At 44.4% G+C, this 26001-nt stretch overlaps 1 protein-coding gene and 1 pseudogene across 1 annotated transcript in view; one reads left to right on the top strand and one right to left on the bottom strand.

Moving 5' to 3' along the window:
- Nucleotides 1–3490: 3490 nt before the first annotated feature.
- On the top strand, nt 3491–7655 carry LOC129826450 (thrombospondin-4-B-like; annotated as a pseudogene).
- Nucleotides 7656–7818: 163 nt separating this feature from the next.
- Nucleotides 7819–26001, bottom strand: part of LOC129826449 (serine incorporator 5-like) — a 39807-nt gene continuing 21624 nt past the window's right edge. The window contains exons 3-12 of the mRNA XM_055887187.1: nt 24045–24223; nt 23834–23916; nt 20828–20921; nt 14441–14652; nt 14091–14183; nt 13556–13682; nt 12802–12871; nt 12643–12679; nt 11865–12009; nt 7819–10245 (exon numbers count right to left, since the gene is read on the bottom strand). Coding sequence (XP_055743162.1) covers nt 10101–10245; nt 11865–12009; nt 12643–12679; nt 12802–12871; nt 13556–13682; nt 14091–14183; nt 14441–14652; nt 20828–20921; nt 23834–23916; nt 24045–24223 — 1185 coding nt within the window. The 3' untranslated portion in view covers nt 7819–10100. The remainder of the gene's footprint in view (nt 10246–11864; nt 12010–12642; nt 12680–12801; nt 12872–13555; nt 13683–14090; nt 14184–14440; nt 14653–20827; nt 20922–23833; nt 23917–24044; nt 24224–26001) is intronic.

Genomic DNA, 26001 nt, shown 5'->3' with positions numbered 1-26001 from the left:
GTGTGTCATCCGCATAGCAGTGAAAGTTAACATTATTTTTTCGAATAACATCCCCAAGAGGTAAAATATATAGTGAAAACAATAGTGGTCCTAAAACAATAGTGGTCCTAAATGTACAGTTGATTTGTCAGAGGACAAACCATTCACAGAGACAAACTGATATCTTTCCGACAGATAAGATCTAAACCAGGCCAGAACTTGTCCGTGTAGACCAATTTGGGTTTCCAGTCTCTCCAAAAGAATCGTGAATACATTTTGTGTGAACTACGTCATCACGCCCTGATGGTGGAAAATGTGCATATTTTCTTTATGCTGATTTTAGAATATTCGCATGAAAATCTGTCACCAATTGGATGGAAACCTAGCTATAGAGCCCCACAGTGGAGGTGTCATAATACCCATAAAACCTAGCGGTCAAACAAGAAAATGGTTCCAATCATTTTTACACGATTCATTTAGGGCAGGTATTACCAAACTGGGGAATGCCGTCAGGGGTACGCCAAATAAAAATGTGATTCATTTTATTATAATAATATATATACAGTGGGGCAAAAAAGTATTTAGTCAGCCACCAATTGTGCAAGTTCTCCCACTTAAAAAGATGAGAGAGGCCTGTAATTTTCATCATAGGTACACTTCAAGTATGAAGACTCACAGAAAACGTTTGACCTCTGTCATTGCCAACAAAGGGTATATAACAAAGTATTGAGATAAACTTTTGTTATTGACCAAATACTTATTTTCCACCATAATTTGCAAATAAATTCATTAAAAATCCTACAATGTGATTTTCTGGATTTTTTTCTTCTCATTTTGTATGTCATTTTTTTGCCCCACTGTATATATTTTTTAAAATTGTTATCGCAGTCTCCCTTGGAGGCGTGGGTTCGAATCCCACTTCTGACACCAATGTAATGAAACAGCAGGGAGCAGGTCTCGAACCCTCGACCTTCTAGCCCGAGGTCCGGTGCGCTATCGACTGTGCCGCAAAAGCATGCTCGTGCGGCAGAGTCGTTTTCCGCGCTTATAAACCCAGGGTCGTTACACTATATTTGTCAAATGTTTTCCTTCTTCACATTTTCAAACAGTCCATTGGCAATACATTTGGGTGAGGTTTTTTTCTTGCCTGAGTGGCCTCATTTCACTGCCAAAAATAAAATTAAACCATCTAGTGTTCAGCGAAATAACAACACAATGACAAATACAGGTGGCCTAGTGAAATAATTAACATCCAATCACATTAACCGTTACTCTCTCGTGAGAATTCCACTAACAGTCCATACGTAGCCAAACGTAGCTGCTGCTCATGTTGGTATCTGTACTGATGGTGCAAAAGCCATGACAGGGAGACATAGTGGAGTGGTAACGCGCGTGCAAGCAGTTGCTCCTGCCGCCACTTGGGTACACTGCAGCATCCACCGAGAGGCTCTTGCTGCCAAGGGAATGCCTGACAGCTTGAAAGATGTTTTAGACACTACAGTGAAAATGGTTAACTTTGTTAAAGCAAGGCCCCTGAACCCTTGTGTATTTTCTGCACTATGCAATTGTATGGGCAGCGACCATGTAACGCTTTTACAATTTTTTTTATTGAAAGACGAGCTTAAAGTTTTCTTTACTGACCATCATTTTCACTTGTCTGACCTCTTGCATGATGATGAGTTTCTCACACGACTGGGCTATCTGGGTGATGTTTTTTCTTGCCTGAATGATCGGAATCTAGGATTACAGGGACTCTATTCAATGTGCAGCAACTATATTCAATGTGCGGTACAAAATTGAGGCTATGATTTAGAAGTTGGAGTTCTTCTCTGTCTGCATTAACAAGGACATAATTGTATGATTTTTTGTGTGCACATTAACTCAAGCTGACGGACAATGTCAAATGTGATATAGCGAAGCACCTGAGTGAGTTGGGTGCGCAATGATGCAGGTACTTTCCTGAAACGGAGGACACAAACAACTGGATTCGTTATCCGTTTCATGCCCTGCCTCCAGTCCACTTACCGATATCTGAACAAGACAGCCTCATCGGAATTGCAACAAGCGGTTCTGTGAAAATGTTTATTTAATCAGAAGCCACTGCCAGATTTCTGGATTGGGCTGGGCTCAGAGTATCCTGCCTTGGCAAATCGCTCTGTTAAGACACTGATGCCCTTTGCAACCACGTACCTTTGTGAGAGTAGATTCTCGGCCCTCACTAGCATGACAACTAAATACAGGCACAGACTGTGCGGAAAATGATTTAAGACTAAGACTCTCTCCAATACAACCCAACATTGCAGAGTTATGTGCACACCCTTCTCATTAACCTGTGATGAGTTATTAACCATTTTCAAGGAACAAATAAGATTTTACATGTAAGATGGTTAAATAAAGAGCAAAATGGTTGATTATTATTATATTATTCTTTGTGCTCTGGTCCTATAAGAGCTCTTTGTGTCACGCCCTGACCATAGAGAGCCCTTGGTTCTCTATGGTGTAGTAGGTCAGGGCGTGACTAGGGGGTGATCTAGTATATCTATTCTATGTTGGTGCTAATGTGGTTCCCAATTAGAGGCAGCTGTTTATCGTTGCCTCTGATTGGGGATCTTATTTAGGTAGCTCTTTCCCCACATATGTTTTGTGGGATATTGATTGGTTGTTAGTGTGTTTGGGCACTACGTCATCACGGTCTTTGTAAGTTTTGTTGCGCCTTGGTCCGCTCATTTCCAAGATCGTGACACTTTGTCACTTCCAAAACAAAAACTCACACTCATTCTTATGTTTAATGAATGTATCATATGTTTGGCAGGCTTACAATGATGGCAAAAAATCATTTGAGAGTGGGCTGACCCTGGTGCTAGAGGGGGTACGCAGCTGGAGGTTGAATGTTTGAAGGGGTACGGGACTATAAGAAGTTTGGGAACCACTGATTTAGTGGATTTTAGAAGCACTTAAAATAAGGGCTGTGTTTCATGTAGGCTTACCCTGCTGTTACATTTTGATAACTGTGTAAATCTCTCTTGGACAAGGTGACTTTTATCAATATATTTGGCTCTTTTAGCTAGTTAAAGCCTCTAAATGGCTAGATTGATAGATAGAATCGGTATTTTGTTTTAACACTAATATTTAGCTAGCTTTCCAGTTAGCTAGCTAGCTAAATACTGTAAGTAGCTCTGTCTTGTTGATGATTTTGCATGCATCCCTCATAATAGGTAAAGGTTGTCAGAAACAATGGAAAATGTAGCCAGCCATGCAACAGAACACTGGCGACACAAAGAACATATCATCATTTAGTTTTTCCTGAATGCATTTACCAGCACTATGAGGGACTATGTGTGGACTGAAGGCAAACCCCAATAACCTACCAGCATCTCAGATCCATGGAAGCCATCATGCTTGTTTGCTGTCATTTGGGGTGTAATCATTGCTCCAAACAGTTGCAAAAGTTCTGTTTTGCAACGAAAATGTGCATTTCTATTTGACAGATTCAGGTAGGTCATTCCCTGTTTGCTGAACCTCTCCAATAGAAACAATAGTAACGTTTAGCAAATGTTTAGGGTAATGATGACGCTACTAGTGACGGTACATACAGATACACAACTGTCACATTCCTCTCGGGTACAGTATGTTCACAAGCAGGTAGGATACATGTTGAACAGATGCAGGAACCCTGTCTCTGTGTAACTCAGGATAACTGTTGGCTGCATCCTAACGTGGACCAAAAGAACAGCGATAAGGATCTCCATTGCGATGCATGTGACAACTGTTTGACATCGGGGAACCCTGACCAACGGGACATGGACGGGCTAGGATACGACTGTGACGATGACATGTATGGAGACAGTGTGTCTGTGCTTTGACTGGCCTTCCCCAGGCTTTGGTCAAACAGACATCAATTCAACGTCAAACCATGTTGATTCAACCAGTGTGTGCCCAGTGGGTAGAGAGTTGTACCACAGCTAGTGATTTATTCTAAGTGACTGTAGAAGTACTTCTTCTCACTAAGATGTATTTATCCATGACGTTAAGATCTATTTTCCCAAAGCACAGTCTGAGGTCAGTCTAGTTGTCTGGTTTAAAACTGCATGTCCCCAGTCTCTAGCCCTTCCAGACTTTATCATTGCTTCAACAGAGCAGAGTCATATCTAGAATCCATTCACATCCTCTCAGTCTGTTTCAGTCTGTCTTCCATCCAAGTCTTCTAACTGTTAGTTCATCTTTACAGGGAAACAGGTGCTGGGGTAGGGGTCAGCCTCATGAAGTTCAAAACACTAGTAAAAACACTTTTGTTTTATAAAGAGCTCTGATTCTGAATGATGTGCTCTTTCGTGTGTGTGTGTGTGTGTTTGCATGCGCATATCCAGTTTGAGTTTGATGTTTGCTGTCTGTGCACTGTGGCAGGCCTCCGACATCTTGATCGTTTGGTTATGTCTTCCCCTCTAACCCTGGATCGCTAAGTGCTTGGTCATGTCTGTCTCCTCTGAAAACATTTTTCTATTCCATTATAATCCCTGCCAGCAGCTGAGAGCCAGTGGAAACTGTTCACCTCTGCCTTAAACAAACCCTACCATCTGGGGACCGAAGAAACAAACAATTTTACCTGTGTATGTGTTTTTGTGGTCAGGGGTGAAGAACATTCTGGATAACTGCCAGCGTGTGCCCAACCCAGACCAGAGGGACCGAGACAACGACGGGGTGGGAGACCCCTGTGACATCTGTCCTGACATGGTCAACCCCAACCAGGTAACCGTAAAAACAACCACAACACAACTATAGCACATCACAACCACAACAAAACCCCTATAGAACCATAACTCCATTTCAACTGAAACACAACCACAACAAAACCACTACAGAACCAACAACTTCAACCATAACCATAGCACCACCTTAACCCCAAACTCAGACTGAAACTCTACTCAGACTGAAACTACTCAGACTGAAATTCTAGTGTAGCCAGCAGCAGGGTAGCATGCCTCATGAGGATATTGAATAATATCCCTCTTATTTCTTCTCCCACAGTCAAATGTTGATGATGATCTTGAATGAGACACGTGTGACACCAACATAGACAGGTAGAGCCTTCTATAAACACGTCCACACCTATAGAAGAGTTACTGAGTTGATTTCGCTCTCCCGTCTTCTCTGTCTGTGATGGGGACGGTCACCAGAACACTAAGGACAACTGTCCTACAGTCATCAACTCCTCCCAGCTGGACACATAAGGATGGACAGGGAGACAAGTGTGACAATGACAACGACGGTATCCTGGACGAGGCAGGCAACTGTAGACTGGAGGTCAACTCTGACCAGACAGATGAGGACAGTCAGTCACTCCACTAGTTTCATTCCTTACTGTGGGTGTGCTCTCTCAAGTAGTTCCTCACTCTGTGGGTGGGCTCTCTCAAGTAGTTCCTCACTCTGTGGGTGGGCTCTCTCAAGTAGTTCCTCACTCTGTGGGTGGGCTCGCTCAAGTAGTTCCTCACTCTGTGGGTGGGCTCGCTCAAGTAGTTCCTCACTCTGTGGGTGGGCTCGCTCAAGTAGTTTCTCACTCTGTGGGTGTGCCATACCAAGAACCCACTGGCTAATCTCAGTGTGACTGTGTGTGTATTCCAGATGACAACATGGGTGACGTGTGTGCAGGGGACTTGGACCAGGATAAGGGGATTAGACAACTGTCTAGAGGATAGTCCAGTACTACCGTCACAGGATAGACAACTGTCCAGAGAATGCTGAGGTCACCCTGACCGACTTCCGAGCCTATCAGACGGCACTACTGGACCCTGAGGGAGACGCCCAGATTGACCTCAACTGGGTGGTCCTCAACCAGGTAACCTCATCACCTTTTACATTCTGAAATCTCAGTCATCTAGCAGACACTGAGGAACATTGACAGTGCTAGAGTCAGAGAGTGCAAAAATATAAGTAAACGAGTTTGATCCTTAATTGAGTTCTTTGATTAAGTTTGGCCAATGATGTATAGGTAGTTGAGTATTCTGTACAATGTCTTCTGTAGTATCATAACTCTCTCTCTCTTGCTTTCTCCCCAGGTTATGGGGATAGTTCAGATTATGAACTCTGACCCTGGTCTTGCTGTAGGTAAGACAACTCTCATTCTCCATTTGACAGGCCACCCTCTCTGTGCCACTTACTGTGTGTGTGTGTGGAGGCCCCACATCGTTCAGTGTGTATATGTAATAAGCCTGTGTGTGTGTGTGTACAGTAGGCTACACAGCTTCAGTGGGGTGGACTTTGAGGGGACTTTCCATGTGAACACGGTGACTGATGATTACTACGCAGGCTTGATCTTCGGCTACCAGGACTCCTCCTCTTTCTACGTGGTCATGTGGAAACAGACTGAACAGACCTACTGGCAGGCTGTACCCTTCAGAGCTGTGGCTGAGCCTGGCATTCAGCTCAAGGTGTGTGTGTGTGTGTGCGTGTTCTTCCATGTTTTTACAAAGTCATCTATCACAGAATGCTTAAAACAAACCCAACCCTGCTCTATCATTTTTTTAAGACTTCCTTTCACACCTTCTCCTTTTTCTCTCCCTCTCCCAGGTAGTGAAGTCTATGACGGTTCCAGGGGAGTATCTCAGGAACTCCCTGTGACACACAGGAGACACCAACGACCAGGTACGTCTGCTGTGGAAGGACAAGAGGAACGTGGGCTGGAAGGACAAGGTGTTCTACCGCTGGTACCTACAGCACAGACCACAGGTTGGATACATCAGGTGAGACACACACAACCCCCCACCCAACAAACAACCACGCGCACACACACACCCATTCTGAACCCTGTGTGTGTTGTGTTCAGGTCACGTTTCTAAGAGGGTTCTAACCTGGTAGCATACTCCAGTGTGAAGATAGACACCAGTTTGCGAGGAGGGAGATTGGCCGTCTTCTTTTTCTCCCAGGAAAACATAATCTGGTTCAACCTCAAGTACTGCTGCAACAGTGAGTGACAGTTTACTCAGCCAACCAGCAGACAGATAGAGAATAGCCCTGGTCACAGCACTCTGATAGGACAGAAGCTGTCTAAGATTGTCACTGCCTCAGTGTGTTTAAGTCAACACCTCTCTGTTGTGTTTGTCCCTCTACAGACACCATACCTGAAGACTACCAGGAGAACAGTGCACAGAACACTGAATAAACCCACCCGGGAGGAGAAAGATGGGGAAAGGGGGGGTTGAGAGGAAAAACAGAGGAGAATGGGACAGAGAAGAGGAGAGAAAGAGATGGAGAGGAAAAGGGAAGAAGAGGAGAGAGGAGAAGAGACTACGCAGCATGGTGCATTTCAGTGGGCATTATTAGAGGAGTGAAGGGGAGGATTTTCACAAGCAAATATAAAAGCACTATTATTACTGCTAGACTTGTGCCTGGGGTGAGGACTGAGGTCTACTCATCAGGGCAACAGACTTCCAGACATGACTTGTTATGCGTTGACGTGCTCTGCAGTCTGTACATACTGTACTATTAGAATAGGTTCAACTAGAAGATTGATGATTGTAGTATTGTTGTAAACCTGTATGTGTGTTATCTGGGGAGAGGGTTGGTGTATCTAGGGATTAAAACTGTAGTTAGGGTCTCCTCTATTATGGAGGTAACAGATTGTTGAACAACAATATATTCCGCTCCTCTTTTAGTTCATCTATTAATAAACATTCTGAGCATTTGGTAAAATACCGTCTCTGGATCTTTTGTTTGGTGTGTAACTAAATGGAATAGATTGCTAGTTCTTATTAAGTAGAATGCAGTGTGATTTCTTCCCCAAGGCACTGTATTTCAAGCTGAGGCTATAAGTGATTAGCTTTACACAAACACACAGACACAAAATCACAGGCTGTTCATGTTTTATTTTTTGTTCAGGACAAACTCTAACTGTGTACAGAGAATTAGGGCTTTATTCAGTCTGTATCGATGAAGAGTTGCAGATTGGGTGATAGAAATGTAAAGGTAATTTCCAATGGAGCCGACATATACAGCGTTTACTGTGAATGCAGTGAATGCTAACGTGGGAACATTGCCTTTAAATGTCAATCACGCTGTAATGCTGAACATCTGCCAAACGGATTGAATAGAGCCCTTAGTGTGAGCTGAGTGTGTTTGGAGACACATGCACGCACACACATACACACACACACAAAATGTTCTGCACAGACCAAAACTCACTAACGCAAGTGCTCCTGTTAAATGAAACAAACACACTCACACTCCTGTGTACACACCTAGTGGTCATCTTAACACTGGAGAACAGAAAGGGACATCAACATATCAGGTATGGCAGCATACAGCCTAATCAGACTATTTTGATCCTAACGGTTTAACATGACCTTGACCTGATGGTGTAGAGCTGAGCTGTAGAACACCATGTCACGTCTATCTGGCTCTGTGGACAAACAACAACTTGTCTGAAATGACATGTGGACACAATCTGCTAATATCAAACATATACAGGAACTGATTAGTAAACACATTTTACACCAGGCGTTCCAACTCACTAGGCGTCAATTCAGCATCATACAGTCAATTCAAGTGAAATTATATTTCACATCTATTTTTTAAACTGAAAATCTATGGCAACTTTTAATTGTTGAATTGAAATTCATATTCACTCCATGACATTACTAAATGGATAATGGATGGATCCCAACCCTATTGTTGACATCCGCCCCTTCCAGATGGGTTTAACCCCTTCAGGACAATGGCTGAGGTGAAGAAACTAAAGTCACAGTGGGTACTTGATTATGGCATAAATCAGCATGAACAAACTCCTCAAACTGCTGGCTCATAGGGTTATGTGATTATTCTATTCAGCAATCTGAAATTGAAGGAGAAAGACTCAATCTTAAATAGAAAAATGTTTCAGTTTTTCTTCAACAAATATCATTATATTAAAACAAAGTGTACATATATATAATATTAGTATCAAAAGGGTTATATACTGTAGGGTTGTAAGTATGACAACAGAATCATTTGGATTTCTGGAAAAAGTTTTTTTGCTCCCTGTCAGTCAAGTCTTGATCTGGGTTTGTTCAGTCAGTAACATCAACAACCAGTGTTAAGTAACCTACACTACACACTAAGGTCCCGGTCTGTTTTGAACCCTATCCCCTTATGTGTTCACAGTCCTGAAAAAGTCTCTGAAAGTGACCCTTCATCAGAGAGCACACCAAGCAGAGAGCATACTAAGGATCAGAGGTGTGTGGTAGTTCTAGAGGTTACTCTTGTGAAGAACTTTAGCGTGTCAATTCTTTGTTTCTGAGATCTACCTTTGGCAAATGTTTGAAATCAAAGTGTTGATCTTCCCTCCATGATTGCCGCTCCGCCTCCCTCCCTTCATTAGTAGTGACTCTGGTCCCAGGGCAGTCCTCTACCAGCCAGGCAGCACTCTGCTAGTCACACAGGCTTATTTGGAAAACACAACACTACAAAAAAGTGTTGTCTCAAAAGGAGGGCGGACACAATCCATCATATCTACTCTTAATTAAAATGATTCACATGACCATGTGAAGACAGGCAAATCAAATCAAAACATTTTGATTCATTGCATAGAAAACTTCTTCTACAAAAGGGCGCAATAACAAGCAAGCAAGACACTTCCAGCTTATATGTGAGCCTGAGAAATGGAACTTCTCTTTATGGGAATAACAGAACAATATGGACGTCTGGGTCCATCATGGGAAAACAGAGATGCTTCACACACATAAAAATCACAAATGTAAGCAAACATGTAAAAGGGTTTAATTGACATTGGTGCTCAAAGGTGCTGGGCATCCCATAACAAAATCAGGGCACCACTATGATCATGTGGTCCCACATAAATTACTGTATGTACATTGGTCCAGCCCATTGTTTTAGGCACCCTGAAGAGTCCGTTTATGATTTTAACCCTGCATGTAACAGAAAACTCCATGTATCAAAGGTAGTAAACAAATAAAAAGACAGCAACTGCCTTCAAGGAAGCAATAGCTTAACCATGCAAAGTTTGACCACTTTGCATGGTCAAAGTAGGAAAATGTAGGGGGAAAAAGGAAAAAAGAAAAAAAACTAAAAACAACACAAAAACCCCATGTAGAAAGCTGAAGGTAGTGTTGGGCTGTGTTTCAGTGTGTGTGTTAGGCCTCGAAGCGTTTGGGGCAGACCATGGGCGCGACCAGGGTCCAGATGTAGAGGATGAGACAGACCCAGCACGACGCCATCTTGATCCAGAACACCGACCAGCTGCCATCCAGCAGCTTATCTCTCTTATGGTTGTCATAGCTACAGGAAAACAAACATATCACACTCTTAGTGTTATGCTGAATTTAAATGAATTAAATAACTACAGAGACACAAGCTAGTTAAAGTTTCCCTAGTAACTCTTCCACTTACTGGAACCTAGTGTAAAGTGTTTCCTCAGCAACTCTCCGAATAACTGGAACCTGGTTAAAGTTTCCCCAGTAACTCTACTACTAGTTACATTTATCACAGTAACTCTCCTACTAACTGGAACCAAGTTAAAGTTTCCCCAGTAACTCTGCTACTAACTGGAACCTAGTTAAAGTTTCCCCAGTAACTATTCTACTTACTGGAACCTAGTGTAAAGTGTCCACAGTAACTCTATTACTAACTGGAACCTAGTTAAAGTTTCCCCAGTAACTATTCTACTTACTGGAACCTAGTTAAAGTTTCCCCCGTAACTCTGCTACTAACTAGAACCTAGTTAAAGTTTCCACAGTAACTATTCTACTTACTTCTTCCCTCCCTTTACTGGAACCTAGTTTAAAGTTTCCACAGTAACTCTCTTACTAACTGGAACATAGTGTAAAGTTTCCCCAGTAACTATTCTACTTACTGGAACCTAGTGTAAAATTTCCACAGTAACTATTCTACTTGCTGGAACCTAGTGTAAAGTGTCCACAGTAACTCTATTACTTACTGGAACCTAGTTAAAGTTTCCACAGTAACTATTCTACTTACTGGAACCTAGTGTAAAGTGTCCACAGTAACTATATTACTTACTGGAACCTAGTTACAGTTTCCACAGTAACTCTGCTACTAACTGGAACCTAGTTAAAGTTTCCCCAGTAACTTTTCTACTTACTGGAACCTAGTTAAAGTTTCCCCAGTAACTCTGCTACTAACTAGAACCTAGTTAAAGTTTCCACAGTAACTATTCTACTTACTGGAATCTAGTGTAAAGTTTCCACAGCAACTCTATTACTTACTGGAACATAGTTTAAAGTTTCCACAGTAACTCTCCTACTAACTGGAACATAGTGTAAAGTTTCCCCAGTAACTATTCTACTTACTGGAACCTAGTGTAAAGTTTCCACAGTAACTCTCATACTAACTGGAACCTAGTGTAAAGTTTCCACAGTAACTCTCCTACTTACTGGAACCTAGTGTAACGTTTCCCCAGTAACTCTCCTACTTGCTGGAACCTAGTGTAAAGTTTCTGCGGTAACTCTCCTACTAACTGGAACCTAGTGTAAAGTTTCCACGGTAACTCTCCTACTTACTGGAACCTAGTGGAACGTTTCCCCGGTAACTCTCCTACTTACTGGAACCTAGTGTAAAGTTTCCACGGTAACTCTCCTACTAACTGGAACCTAGTGTAAAGTTTCCACGGTAACTCTATTACTTACTGGAACCTAGTGTAAAGTTTCCCCAGTAACGCTATTACTTACTGGAACCTAGTGTAACGTTTCCCCAGTAACTCTATTACTTACTGGAACCTAGTGTAAAGTTTCCCCAGTAACTCTATTACTTACTGGAACCTAGTGTAAAGTTTCCCCAGTAACTCTATTACTTACTGGAACCTAGTGTAACGTTTCCCCAGTAACTCTATTACTTACTGGAACCTAGTGTAAAGTTTCCCCAGTAACTCTATTACTTACTGGAACCAGTTGGTGACGGTCATCATGATATACAGTGAACCCAGGAAGAAGACAAAGTGGAAGTAGGTGTAGCTGTAGATGGTTCCCCCTCTCTCATCATACAGAACATTTTGGCCTCCTCCAGTCTTCTCCTCATCATAGTCATCTGGACAACACAACCACAACATCACAGCAACATTATTACAACCTTCCATCATAGTCACAAGACAAAATCATCGCAGCAAGATATACATAACACAACATGTATGATGCACAGAACATTTTCTACCCAATAACACTCTCACCATTTAATATTCCTGATATCTTTCCATAGTCCTGGTCTATGCTATATGTCTCTCCCTCCCCTTTGCCGGACAGGAATCTCCCTGAAAATCAGTAGGTTTCCTGAGAAGGGCTCCTGTTTTCTTAATCCATTGTAATGTTCTAAACTGTACATATGCTTATTTTAAATATGTTTTCTCTGTGTAATAAATTCCTAAATGAAATGACGTGCTGTTCTTTCCCTGGCTGCAGTGCTGCTATCTCCCACCAGAAGGCAGCTGTAGCCTTCTCTCAGGTCTACTGCTACCATCTGATTGGTCTAGCTCCACACCACCATAGTCCCCTCCTGGTAACACTGACATCATCTCTGGTTACTGACCAATGGTGTTCCTGCATCTTTACTGTTAATATGTGTATGAGAGGACATACAGGAACACTGCCTCTTTCTGCTGGTGTTGAAGTAGGGAGATGATAGAAAGAGAACAGTGGGAGGGAGAGAGAATATGTGGGTATTTACCTGTGTCATCTCCAAAGCAGAAACAGCAGCGAGCTCTCTGAAGGAGAGAGGGGAGTTAGTACAACAGGAATGTACCAACCAATCAACTACACATCCCTATTTCACTAAACACACATGTACACACACACTAAGCTTGTGTGAGAGAGTAGGTCTTCTTACCTCAGTCTCAGGCATGCTGTTCCTACACACACGCAGTGCTGCAGCGCTTCGTCTGGTGGTGGACGTCAAGCTACACACACAAACACACACACCAGTAAGCATTCCGTAGGACTGTGTATACCACTACATATGACTAATAAAACTTGAAACACACACACACACAGGGATGACAGAAGACATTTTCCCAGTAATTTGTGGTTGAGAATAGCTCAAGTCTTTTACAGAGACGACCACAGGAGATATGTCTGAGCTTAATGTGAAACACATGTGGACACGCACTACAGATCCAGCCAATCACACACACCCACTAAACAGCACCAGCCAATCAAAAACACTTTCACATCTGCTCAAGCCAATAAGACATGACCTCACTGCAGCTACAGATCTGTAACCTGGAAGCATTCTAATAGTCCAAAGAGCACAGCCCCTATCCCATCTGCACTGATCTAAAAACACAGGATAGTTGACAGCAACACGGGTGTGTTGTTGGGAATTTTAGGTTGTTCAGGTGTAGAAATGCTGAATTCAAAAGATAAGGGGAACCACAGAGTTATTTTTAAGGTTTATCACAGACAGTGTGCACACAGGGGTAGCCAGAAACATTCTCCAAAGACTCAAGGTCTAAGCCCTCATTATATCCCCAAGCTGGGATCAGGCGTCACAGAGGTTGAGCATCCTTATCTGTTTGTTCTCTCAGGCCCAGGTTCAGGCTCAGGGTCAGTACCAGGCCATAACATAACTGTGTGTGTCTTACCAGGAGTAGAGCACACAGCCGAACATGATGACAGTTCCCACTATTGATACAATCCTCTTGTCGCTCTCTGATCCAGAGTTGAAGGGGAACACACAAACTGTCGTATTCACCCCATTAACCTCCAACACTAAACAGAAACAGGGAGAGAGAGAGAGAAAGGGAATGAGAGAAAACAGGAAAAAGAGGAGGATAATATTTATAAGTTTGTTAGTACTGGAGAGCTGCAAGGGCACATCGGGCCAGAACACAGTTTAAATGGAGGCATTTTAAGTGCAATTTAACAAAAAGCTCTAACGAAGGTCTTGAGGCCGATTCATAAGTTTAATAAAGAAAAGTGATACAAGAGCAGTGTGCGGGTTTCTCTTTACTTTTATGTTATTCAATTGTTACTATGCACCTGCAAGAAAGATGTGCAAGTGCCTTTTGAATTTTAAGTGCAATTTAACAAAATGCAAACACATAAAACCTCTTAAAAGGTCAATCAGATAGGCAATGAAACACTGGAGCTCTATGGCTGAGCCTCCAGTCTACTTACTCTCTTTGGGCTTGCTGGAGAAGGCTGAGAAGGTGAGGTACATGACATACACACTGATCACTCCTGGCTGGAGCAGGCCAGACTTAGGCTGGACTGGAGGGAGAACAGATAGACTGTTAAAGTGTGTGTGTGTGTGTGTGTGTGTGTGTGTGTGTGTGTGTGTCTGTGTGTGTGTGTGTCTGTGTGTGTGTGTGTCTGTGTGTCTGTGTGTCTGTGTGTCTGTGTGTCTGTGTGTGTGTGTCTGTGTGTGTGTGTCTGTGTGTGTGTGTCTGTGTGTGTGTGTCTGTGTGTGTGTGTCTGTGCGTGTGTGTCTGTGCGTGTGTTCCAGTGTTTGTATAGCCTATACTAACGTCTCTGTATGAAGGGCGATATAGCCAGCAGGGTGACTATGAGACAGAGGCTGCTGTTGACCCCCAGGAACACCTTGTTGAGCAGACAGGCCTGAGAGTGTGTGTAGAACAGAGCCATGAACACCACAGCTCCTACTGCCATACTGAACAGCACCAAGGTAACCATGGCCAGTGCTCCATACCACAGACGGTTGTCGTTCACACCTGAACTCCTATTGAGGGGGGAAGGATAGGAGGAAGAGAGAGATGGAGGAGGAGAGAGATGAAGGGAATGATAGTAGGAAGAGAGAGATGGAGGGAAGGATAGGAGAAAGAGAGAGATGGAGGGAAGGATATGAGGAAGAGAGATGGAGGGAAGAATATGAGGAAGAGAGAGATGGAGGGAAGAATATGAGGAAGAGAGAGATGGAGGGAAGGATAGGAGGAAGAGAGAGATGGAGGGAAGAATAGGAGGAAGAGAGAGATGGAGGAAGAGAGAGATGGAGGGAAGGATAGGAGGAAGAGAGAGATGGAGGGAAGAACAGGAGGAAGAGAGAGATGGAGGGAAGAACAGGAGGAAGAGAGAGATGGAGGGAAGGATAGGAGGAAGAGAGAGATGGAGGGAAGGATAGGAGGAAGAGAGAGATGGAGGGAAGAACAGGAGGAAGAGAGAGATGGAGGAAGAGAGAAATGGAGGGAAGGATAGGAGGAAGAGAGAGATGGAGGAAGAGAGAGATGGAGGAAGAGAGAGATGGAGGGAAGGATAGGAGGAAGAGAGAGATGGAGGGAAGGATAGGAGGAAGAGAGAGATGGAGGGAAGAATAGGAGGAAGGAAGAGATGGAGACAAGGAAGGATAGGAGGAAGAGAGAGATGGAGGGAAGAACAGGAGGAAAAGAGAGATGGAAGAAGAGAGAGATGGAGGGAAGGATAGGAGGAAGAGAGAGATGGAGGAAGAGAGAGATGGAGGAAGAGAGAGATGGAGGGAAGGATAGGAGGAAGAGAGAGATGGAGGGAAGGAAGGATAGGAGGAAGAGAGAGATGGAGGGAAGAATGGGAGGAAGAAAGAGATGGAGGAAGAGAGAGATTGATGGAAGGATAGGAGGAAGAGAGAGATGGAGGAAGAGAGAGATGGAGGGAAGGATAGGAGGAAGAGAGAGATGGAGGGAAGGATAGGAGGAAGAGAGAGATGGAGGGAAGGAAGGATAGGAGGAAGAGAGAGATTGATGGAAGGATAGGAGGAAGAGAGAGGTGGAGGGAAGGAAGGATAGGAGGAAGAGAGAGATGGAGGGAAAGATAGGAGGAAGAGAGAGATGGAGGGAAGGATAGGAGGAAGAGAGAGGTGGAGGGAAGGAAGGATAGGAGGAAGAGAGAGATGGAGGGAAGGATAGGAGGAAGAGAGAGGTGGAGGGAAGGAAGGATAGGAGGAAGAGAGAGATGGAGGGAAAGATAGGAGGAAGAGAGAGATGGAAGGAAGGATAAAGGATAGGAGGAAGAGAGAGATGGAGGGAAGGAAGGATGGGAGGAAGAGAGAGATGGAGGGAAGAATGGGAGGAAGAGAGAGATGGAGGGAAGGAAGGATGGGAGGAAGAGAGAGATGGAGGGAAGAATGGGAGGAAGAGAGAGATGGAGGGAAAAATGGGAGGAAAAGAGAGGGGGAGATAGTTATATTTTATTCCAGAGGCTACAAGGAGACAGGTTTAGGGTTGTTGGCAAATCTTCCACATCCAGATTACTTTTACTCAGAGCTCCCCAACCCCATCGACACAGACACAAACACACAGATACACTAGTACTGAGAGATGAACCGACATTTCGGTTACTTTTATTTTTTTAAACAACTAATTGACCGCCGTCGGTTCAATTACTTGAATTCCATTTCCTTCAGTTTTTTTTCTGTGAGCTCAATGTGCACATTCAGTTTCTCTAGAGATAAATAAGAGCCAGCCTGAACTGTGCGATGTAGAGTTGTAGATTCCAACAGGCGAATATTCGACATAGTTTAGCTCATAAAACGTGGCAATTAACTACAATGACCATAATAGATTGCACATGTGCTTTTCCGGTCTGTGTTTCTTTTATGCCTGCTACTGAAGAGGCAGAAGAAGACTCAATCGTGAGGGGATATAGAGAGCCGCTGTTGCTTTGTGAGGTACACTATATATACAAACGTATGTGGACACCCCTTAAAATTTGTGGATTCGGCTATTTCAGCCACACCCGTTGCTGACAGGTGTATAAAATCGAGCACACAGCCATGCAATCTCCATAGACAAACATTGGCAGTAGAATGGCCTTACTGAAGAGCTCAGTGACTTTCAATGTGGCACTGTCATAGGGTGCCACCTTTCCAACAAGTCAGTCAGTTCATCAAATGTCTACCTGCTAGAGCTGCCCCGGGCAGCTTTAAGTGCTATTATTGTGAATTGGAAATGTCTAGGAACAACAACGGCACAGCTGCGAAGTGGTAGGCCACTCAAGCTCACAGAAAGGGACCACAGAGTGCTGAAGCGCGTAAAAATCGTCTGTCCTTGGATGCAACACCCACTAGCGAGTTCCAAACTGCAACTGGAAGCAACGTCAGCACAATAACTGTTCGTTGGAAGCTTCAGGAAATCGGTTTCCATGGCCAAGCAGCCGCACACAAGCATAAAATCACCATGTGCAATACCAAGTGTCGGCTGGAGTGGTGTAAAGCTCGCCGCCATTGGACTCTGGAGTGATGAATCACGCTTCACTATCAGGCAGTCCGACGGACAAATCTGGGTTTGGCGGATGCCAGGAGAACGCTACCTGCCCGAATGCATAGTGCAAACTGTAAAGTTTGGTGGAGGAGGAATAATGGTCTGGGACTGTTTTTCATGGTTCGGGCTAGGACCCTTAGTTCCAGTGAAGGGAAATCTTAACGCTACAGCATAAAATTATATTCTAGACGATTCTGTGCTTCCAACTTTATGGCAATGGTTTAGGGAAGGCCCTTTACCCCGTGCACAAAGCGAGGTCCATACAGAAATGGTTTGTCAAGATCGGTGTGGAAGAACTTGACTGGCCTGCACAGAGCCCTGACCTCAACCCCATCGAACACCTTTTGGAATGAATTGGAACGTCAACTGCGAGCTAGGCCTAATCGCCTAACATCAGTGCCCGACCTCACTAATGTTCTTGTGGCTGAATGGAAGCAAGTCCCTGCAGCAATGTTCCAACATCTAGTGGAAAGCCTTCCCAAAAGAGTGGAGGCTGTTATAGCAGCAAATGGGGGACCAACTCCATATTAATGCCCATGATTTTGGAATGAGATGTTCGACAAGCAGGTGCCCACATACTTTTGGTCATGTAGTGTATCTCCACTTGAAAAGACATGATCTAAGTGATTGATAGTTTGTATTCAGCAGTCATAAAGGACTGCCTTATTTACTTTGAAGATCTATAAATTTGTGATTTTGTCAGACAGCATATGCAGCAGCCCTATAGAGATGAGATGATGACTTGGAATGAAATAATAAAGTCATTAAATAAAACAAATGTAATATGTAAAGTGATGTGAATAACTGATGGTTAATAAGTGATCAGCAGTAATGAGCAGTCACGACCATCATGGGACTTTTATTCATAGTTTTATTCTGTGTTGTTAGGGCATTCAACAGAAAGAATCGAAACTGAAATCGAAAACCGTGACTATTTAAAAAATAATTTAACCAAAACTGAACCACCCTCAAAAAGCACTAATCGCTCAGCACTAAGATAGACAGACACAAACACAAAGATACAAACACACACACACACCCAGACACACAGCTGCAGGGTAATTGCAGTGACCTCTTGCCTTATATTCCCAGTCAGTGAAAATGAACAAACAGACTCTAAAATGGTCCCCTGCCACCCTCATTTCTATTGTGAGTGTGTGTGTGTGTCTCGGAGGTGGAGAGGAAACTGTGGGTATACACTCTGTTGTCATGTGCATCCTGTCTGCAACTTAAGACACTGACCAAACCCTCCTTTGTACTGATTACAACAAGACACAATAGCTCTCTCCCTCTGTTTCTCTTTCTCTCTCCCTCTGTTTCTCTCTCTCTCTCCCTCTGTTTCTCTCTCTCGCTCCCTCTGTTTCTCTCTCTCTCTCCCTCTGTTTCTCTCTCTCTCTCCCTCTGTTTCTCTCTCCCTCTGTTCTCTCTCTCTCTCCCTCTGTTTCTCTCTCTCTCTCCCTCTGTTTCTCTCTCTCTCTCCCTCTGTTTCTCTCTCTCTCTCCCTCTGTTTCTCTCTCTCTCTCTCCCTCTGTTTCTCTCTCTCTCTCTCCCTCTGTTTCTCTCTCTCTCCCTCTGTTTCTCTCTCTCTCCCTCTGTTTCTCTCTATCTCTCCCTCTGTTTCTCTCTATCTCTCCCTCTGTTTCTCTCTATCTCTCCCTCTGTTTCTCTCTATCTCTCCCTCTGTTTCTCTCTATCTCTCCCTCTGTTTCTCTTTCTCTCTCCCTCTGTTTCTCTTTCTATCTCCCTCTGTTTCTCTCTCTCTCCCCCTCTGTTTCTCTTTCTCTCTCCCTCTGTTTCTCTCTCTCTCCCTGTTTCTCTCTCTCTCCCTGTTTCTCTCTCTCCCTCCCTCAGTTTCTCTCTCTCTCCCTCTGTTTCTATCTCTCTCTCCCTCTGTTTCTATCTCTCTCTCCCTCTGTTTCTCTCTCTCCCTCTCCCTCTGTTTCTCTCTCTCTCTCTCCCTCTGTTTCTCTTTCTCTCTCCCTCTGTTTCTCTTTCTCTCTCCCTCTGTTTCTCTTTCTCTCTCCCTCTGTTTCTCTTTCTCTCTCCCTCTGTTTCTCTTTCTCTCTCCCTCTGTTTCTCTTTCTCTCTCCCTCTGTTTCTCTTTCTCTCTCTCTCTGTTTCTCTCTCTCCGCCCTCTGTTTCGCTCTCTCTCCGCCCTCTGTTTCTCTCTCTCTCTCCGCCCTCTGTTTCTCTCTCTCTCTCCCCCTCTGTTTCTCTCTCTCTCTCCCCCTCTGTTTCTCTCTCTCTCCCTCGGTTTCTCTCTCTCCCTCCCTCGGTTTCTCTCTCCCTCTGTTTCTCTCTCTCTCCCTCGGTTTCTCTCCCCCTCTGTTTCTCTCTCTCTCTCCCTCGGTTTCTCTCCCTCTGTTTCTCTCTCTCTCTCCCTCTGTTTCTCTCTCTCTCTCCCTCTGTTTCTCTCTCTCTCTCCCTCTGTTTCTCTCTCTCTCTCCCTCTGTTTCTCTCTCTCGCTCCCTCGGTTTCTCTCTCTCTCTCCCTCGGTTTCTCTCTCCCTCTGTTTCTCTCTCTCTCTCCCTCTGTTTCTCTCTCTCTCTCCCTCTGTTTCTCTCTCTCTCTCCCTCTGTTTCTCTCTCTCTCTCCCTCTGTTTCTCTCTCCCTCTGTTTCTCTCTCTCTCTCCCTCTGTTTCTCTCTCTCTCTCCCTCTGTTTCTCTCTCTCTCTCCCTCTGTTTCTCTCTCTCGCTCCCTCTGTTTCTCTCTCTCGCTCCCTCTGTTTCTCTCTCTCGCTCCCTCTGTTTCTCTCTCTCGCTCCCTCTGTTTCTCTCTCTCCCCCTCGGTTTCTCTCTCTCCCCCTCGGTTTCTCTCTCTCTCTGTTTCTCTCTCTCCATCTCCCTCTGTTTCTCTTTCTCTCTGTTTCTCTTTCTCTCTCCCTCTCTCTCTCTCCCTCTTTTTCTGTCTCTCTCTCCCTCTGTTTCTGTCTTTCTCTCCCTCTGTTTCTGTCTCTCTCTCCATCTGTCTCTCTCTCTCTCTCCCTCTGTTTCTCTCTCTCTCCTTCTGTTTCTCTCTCTCTCCCTGTTTTTCTCTCTCTCCCTCTTTCTTTCTCTCTCCCTGTTTTTCTCTCTCTCGCCCTCTGTTTCTCTCTCTCGCACTCTGTTTCTCTCTCTCGCACTCTGTTTCTCTCTCTCGCACTCTGTTTCTCTCTCTCTCCCGGTTTCTCTCTCTCTCCCGGTTTCTCTCTCTCCCCCTGTTTCTCTCTCTCCCCCTGTTTCTCTCTCTCTCCCTCTGTTTCTCTCTCTCTCTCTCTCGCCTGTGTAAATAACATTACACAGGAGTCCATACTGGCATCCTCCCCTCTCTCTCTCCCTCCTTCATACTCTTCCATCTCCAAAATAAGCAATCCTACATAAGGCTCATTCCTTCCTCTTTCTAGTCCTTCCTTCAACACGGCACATGGATCCATCCTCTTTTCCTCCCGCTGTCCGTTTCTCCCTCCTTAGGTGCCACATTCCTCTCTCCCTTCTCAACAACCCTACGCATTATTCCCTTCCATATAACAGAAATACTGAAGTACTTTAGTCTTGGAGGATGTGTGTCTATCCTATGTAATGATGTAATTCTGTATTTATGTGTGACTGTTTTGGCTGAAGACATAAAGAAAAGGAGCAGGACAAAGAGAGCTTTATTAGAAGTATTGGTGTTGTTGTTGTTCTCACCAGTTAGTGTTCCATCTGTGAGCAAATTCCACCAGCAGCATGAGCTGGATCAGCAGGAAGAAAAACCCTCCTCCCGCTCCAACATACCTCCACACTGAGGAGAGACAGAGAGACAGAGAGAGGAGGAGAGAGGAAAAGACAAGAGAAAGACAGAGAGAGGAGGAGAGAGGAAAAGACAAGAGAGAGACAGAGAGAGGAGGAGAGAGGAAAAGACAAGAGAGAGACAGAGAGAGGGGGAGAGAGGAAAACACAAGAGAGAGACAGAGAGGAGAGTGGAAAAGACAAGAGAGAGACAGAGAGAGAGAGGAGAGAGGAAAAGACAAGAGAGAGACAGAGAGACAGAGGATGAGAGAGGAAAAGACGAGAGAGACAGAGAGACAGAGGAGAGAGGAAAAGACAAGAGAGAGACAGAGGGGGAGAGGGGGAGAGAGGAAAAGACAAGAGAGAGACAGAGAGGAGAGAGGAAAAGACAAGAGAGAGACAGAGAGGAGAGAGGAAAAGACAAGAGAGAGACAGAGAGCAAGGAAAAGACAAGAGAGAGACAGAGAGCAAGGAAAAGACAAGAGAGAGACAGAGAGAGGAGAGAGGAAAAGACAAGAGAAAGACAGAGAGAGAGAGGAGGAGAGAGGAAAAGACAAGAGAAAGACAGAGAGAGAGAGGAGGAGAGAGGAAAAGACAAGAGAGACAGAGAGACAGAGGAGGAGAGAGGAAAAGACAAGAGAGAGACAGAGACAGAGAGAGAGGAAAAGACAAGAGAGAGACAGAGAGACAGAGAGGAGGAAAAGACAAGAGAGAGACAGAGAGAGGAGGAGAGAGGAAAAGACAAGAGAGAGACAGAGAGAGGAGGAGAGAGGAAAAGAAGAGAGAGACAGAGAGAGAGAGGAGGAGAGAGGAAAAGACAAGAGAGAGACAGAGAGAGAGAGGAGGAGAGAGGAAAAGACAAGAGAGCGACAGAGAGAGAGAGGAGGAGAGAGGAAAAGACAAGAGAGAGACAGAGAGACAGAGGAGGAGAGAGGAAAAGACAAGAGAGAGACAGAGAGACAGAGAGAGAGGAAAAGACAAGAGAGAGACAGAGAGACAGAGAGAGAGAGAGAGAGGAGAGAAGAAAAGACAAGAGAGAGACAGAGAGACAGAGGAGGAGAGAGGAAAAGACAAGAGAGACAGAGAGACAGAGAGAGAGGAAAAGACAAGAGAGAGACAGAGAGACAGAGAGAGAGGAAAAGACAAGAGAGAGACAGAAAGACAGAGAGGAGGAAAAGACAAGAGAGAGACAGAGAGGAGGAGAGAGGAAAAGACAAGAGAGAGACAGAGAGAGGAGTAGAGAGGAAAAGACAAGAGAGAGACAGGGAGAGAGAGGAGGAGAGAGGAAAAGACAAGAGAGCGACAGAGAGAGAGAGGAGGAGAGAGGAAAAGACAAGAGAGAGACAGAGAGACAGAGGAGGAGAGAGGAAAAGACAAGAGAGAGACAGAGAGACAGAGAGGAGGAAAAGACAAGAGAGAGACAGAGAGGAGTAGAGAGGAAAAGACAAGAGAGAGACAGGGAGAGAGAGGAGGAGAGAGGAAAAGACAAGAGAGCGACAGAGAGAGAGAGGAGGAGAGAGGAAAAGACAAGAGAGAGACAGAGAGACAGAGGAGGAGAGAGGAAAAGACAAGAGAGAGACAGAGAGACAGAGGAGGAGAGAGGAAAAGACAAGAGAGAGACAGAGAGACAGAGAGGAGGAAAAGACAAGAGAGAGACAGAGAGGAGGAGAGAGGAAAAGACAAGAGAGAGACAGAGAGGAGTAGAGAGGAAAAGACAAGAGAGCGACAGAGAGAGAGAGGAGGAGAGAGGAAAAGACAAGAGAGAGACAGAGAGACAGAGGAGGAGAGAGGAAAAGACAAGAGAGAGACAGAGAGACAGAGGAGGAGAGAGGAAAAGACAAGAGAGAGACAGAGAGACAGAGGAGGAGAGAGGAAAAGACAAGAGAGAGACAGAGAGACAGAGGAGGAGAGAGGAAAAGACAAGAGAGAGACAGAGAGACAGAGGAGAGAGGAAAAGACAAGAGAGAGACAGAGAGACAGAGAAGAGAGAGACAGAGAGAGAGAGAGAGAGGAGAGAAGAAAAGACGAGAGAGACAGAGAGACAGAGGAGGAGAGAGGAAAAGACAAGAGAGACAGAGAGACAGAGGAGGAGAGAGGAAAAGACAAGAGAGAGACAGAGAGACAGAGAGAGAGGAAAAGACAAGAGAGAGACAGAGAGACAGAGAGAGAGGAAAAGACAAGAGAGAGACAGAGAGACAGAGAGGAGGAGAGAGGAAAATACAAGAGAGAGACAGAGAGACAGAGAGAGAGGAAAAGACAAGTGAGAGACAGAGAGAGAGGAAAAGACAAGAGAGAGACAGAGAGACAAAGAGAGAGAGAGAGAGAGAGAGAGAGAGAGAGAGAGAGAGAGAGAGAGAGAGAGAGAGAGAGAGAGAGAGAGAGAGAGAGAGAGAGAGAGAGAGAGAGAGAGAGAGAGAGGAAAAGACAAGAGAGAGACAGAGAGAACGGAAAAGATTGAAGAGAGATGAGGGGAGAAAGAGAGAGAGGGAGGGAGGAAGAAAGGCAGAGATCATACATTTGAAATACTGCAAAGCTCTTGTTCCATATCTTCTGCAGGGTGTATACACTTGACTTCTGCATAACCCCTTGTTTGTCGTCATCCCATAGACAACCCCAGGGACTAGATTATCACTGTACACACACATGATAACTAAAGCCTGCAGCTGCACCAGTCCTCTTCTCTGAAGGGAGCAGATAACAGACTCCATCCCCTCTCTTTCTCTCTCTTTATTCCCCCTCTCTTCTCTCAAAGCTGATTTAGGAAAGGCTTTAAAAAGACAGTCAAGCTGACCTCTACAGGTGAGTATAGGTGAGACACCCCAGTGTGACAGAGCAGTGTCTCTCCTCTCAGGGAGGAGGGGAAGGGAGGGACTGTATGGAGAGTATAAAGACTTGGGATAGTAAAAGGGACATAAGGGTCCATACCTTCCAGAAAGATGTCCTGCTCTGGCAGGAAGAATCCTCCAACACAGCAGGCCAACAAGGCTATGAACTTCAGGAACCAAAACCTGTCAGAGAGAGAGAGAGACAAACATCACTACACACACACAGATTAATAAACAGATTCTCACATACACACACACACACACACACACACACACACACACACACACAATACTGTAGACAGTGCACGTACCCGTTGTGTATGGCGGCGCGGCAGCCAGTGGCAGAGTTGACTCGTAGGGTGAAGATACAGAAGAATAAGAAGAAGCAGGCCATGCCGAAGCAGACCTTGTACACAGCAGAGTAACCCACCAAGGTAGAGCAGTTCTCACCAGCATTCAGCTTCTCACACAGGTCCCTGTATAACGGGATCTAAAACAGAGACAGACAGAGAGACAGACAGACAGAGAGACAGACAGACAGAGAGAAAGAAAGAGAGAGACAGAGAGACACAGAAACAGAGAGAGAGGATCAAGCCTCTGGAGGATTGATCATTTGGTACAAATCCGAACTACAAAATCTAATTGATCCCCCCAAAATTGGTAAATATCACATTTGGTTAAAACTGAAAAAAGAACTTGTAATGACAGAAAAAGATGTGTTCCTTTGCGCAATACATATCCCCCCTCAGAATCGCCGTATTACTCAGAGGAGATCTTCCCCACCCTTGAGGAAGAGACGTGCCATTTCCAGGCCCAGGGAAATGTGCTCATCTGTGGGGACACAAATGCGCGCAAGGGAACACTACCTGATCTAACGACCACACGAGGGGACAGCTTTATTACAGGCCATACTGTTTCTAACTGCCTTAATCTCCCCCATAGAAACAACAGTGACAGCACCGTCAACAACAACGATCATATTTACACCCTACACACCCTGATAGATAAACATGTCCACCAAAATAATACCAAAATATACGCTTGCTTTATCGACTTCCAAAAAGCAGTTGATTCTATTTGGTATACAGGACTGTTCTACAAAGTTATTGAAAGTGGTGTAGGGGGTAAAACATATGACATAATAAAATTAATGTATACTTGCAATATGTGCAGCATTACAATTGGCAAGAAAATAACAGAATTCTTTAACCAGGGGCGGGGCCTTCGTCTGGGTTGTAATCTGAGCCCTGCACTCTTCAATATTTACATCAACGAATTGGCCACTATTTTAGAAAAATTCTCAGCCCCTGGTGTTAGTCTCCACAATTCAGAGGTTAAATGCCTACTCTTCGCAGATGACCTATGCCTGCTGTCACCCACAGCACATGGCCTACAGCAGAGGCTGGACCTGCTAGAGCAGTACTGCCAGACCTGGGCCCTGGCAGTAAACCCCAAAAAGACTAAAATAATGATTTTACAGAGAAGATCCAGATCTCAGGGAATTAGACCAAAGTTCTCAATTGGTACAAAATAGAGTACTGCACACACTACAATTACTTAGGTATAAAAATAAGCTCAACTGGACACCTTAATGAGGCAGTGAAAGAACTGAGAGAGAAAGCACGCAGGGCATTCTACGCCATTAAAAAGCTAATTCAAATTGAAATACCTATTAAAATTTGGCTAAAACTAATTGAATATGTCATTGAACCAATTGCACTTTATGGCAGCGAGGTGTGGGGTCCACTTGCAAAACAAGATTTCATCAAATGATACAAACACCCCATTGAAACCCTGCATGCAGAGTTCTGTAAGATTATCCTACATGTCCAGAGGAAAACTACAAACAATGCATGCAGGGCAGAATTAGGCCAATATCCACTAATAATAAAAACTCAAAAACGAGCAATTAAGTTTTGTAAAAATCAAAAATACAGTGACCCCATCTCATATCACTACCAAGTCCTGCAATGCCAAGAGCTGAGCAAAGAAAAGAGTCCCCTCATCCAGCTGGTCCTGTGGCTGAGTTCACAAACCTGTTCTACTAACACACTGAAGCCTAAGGACCAGAACAAGAAATCAATCAGGATAAACTAAATTACAACACAGTCAAAACAAAACTATATTGCTTATTGGGAAACACAAGCACAAACACAAAGCAAAATACAGTGCTATCTCGCCCTAAATCGACAGTACACTGTTGCTAAATATTTGACCATGGTTACTGATAAAAACCTTAGAAAAACCATGACAAAGTACAGGCTCAGT

This window comes from Salvelinus fontinalis, chromosome 28, assembly GCF_029448725.1.
Source record: "Salvelinus fontinalis isolate EN_2023a chromosome 28, ASM2944872v1, whole genome shotgun sequence".
Taxonomy (NCBI): domain Eukaryota; kingdom Metazoa; phylum Chordata; class Actinopteri; order Salmoniformes; family Salmonidae; genus Salvelinus; species Salvelinus fontinalis.
Note: the sequence above shows the minus strand (reverse complement) of the source record. Positions and strands in the feature narration are given on the sequence as shown.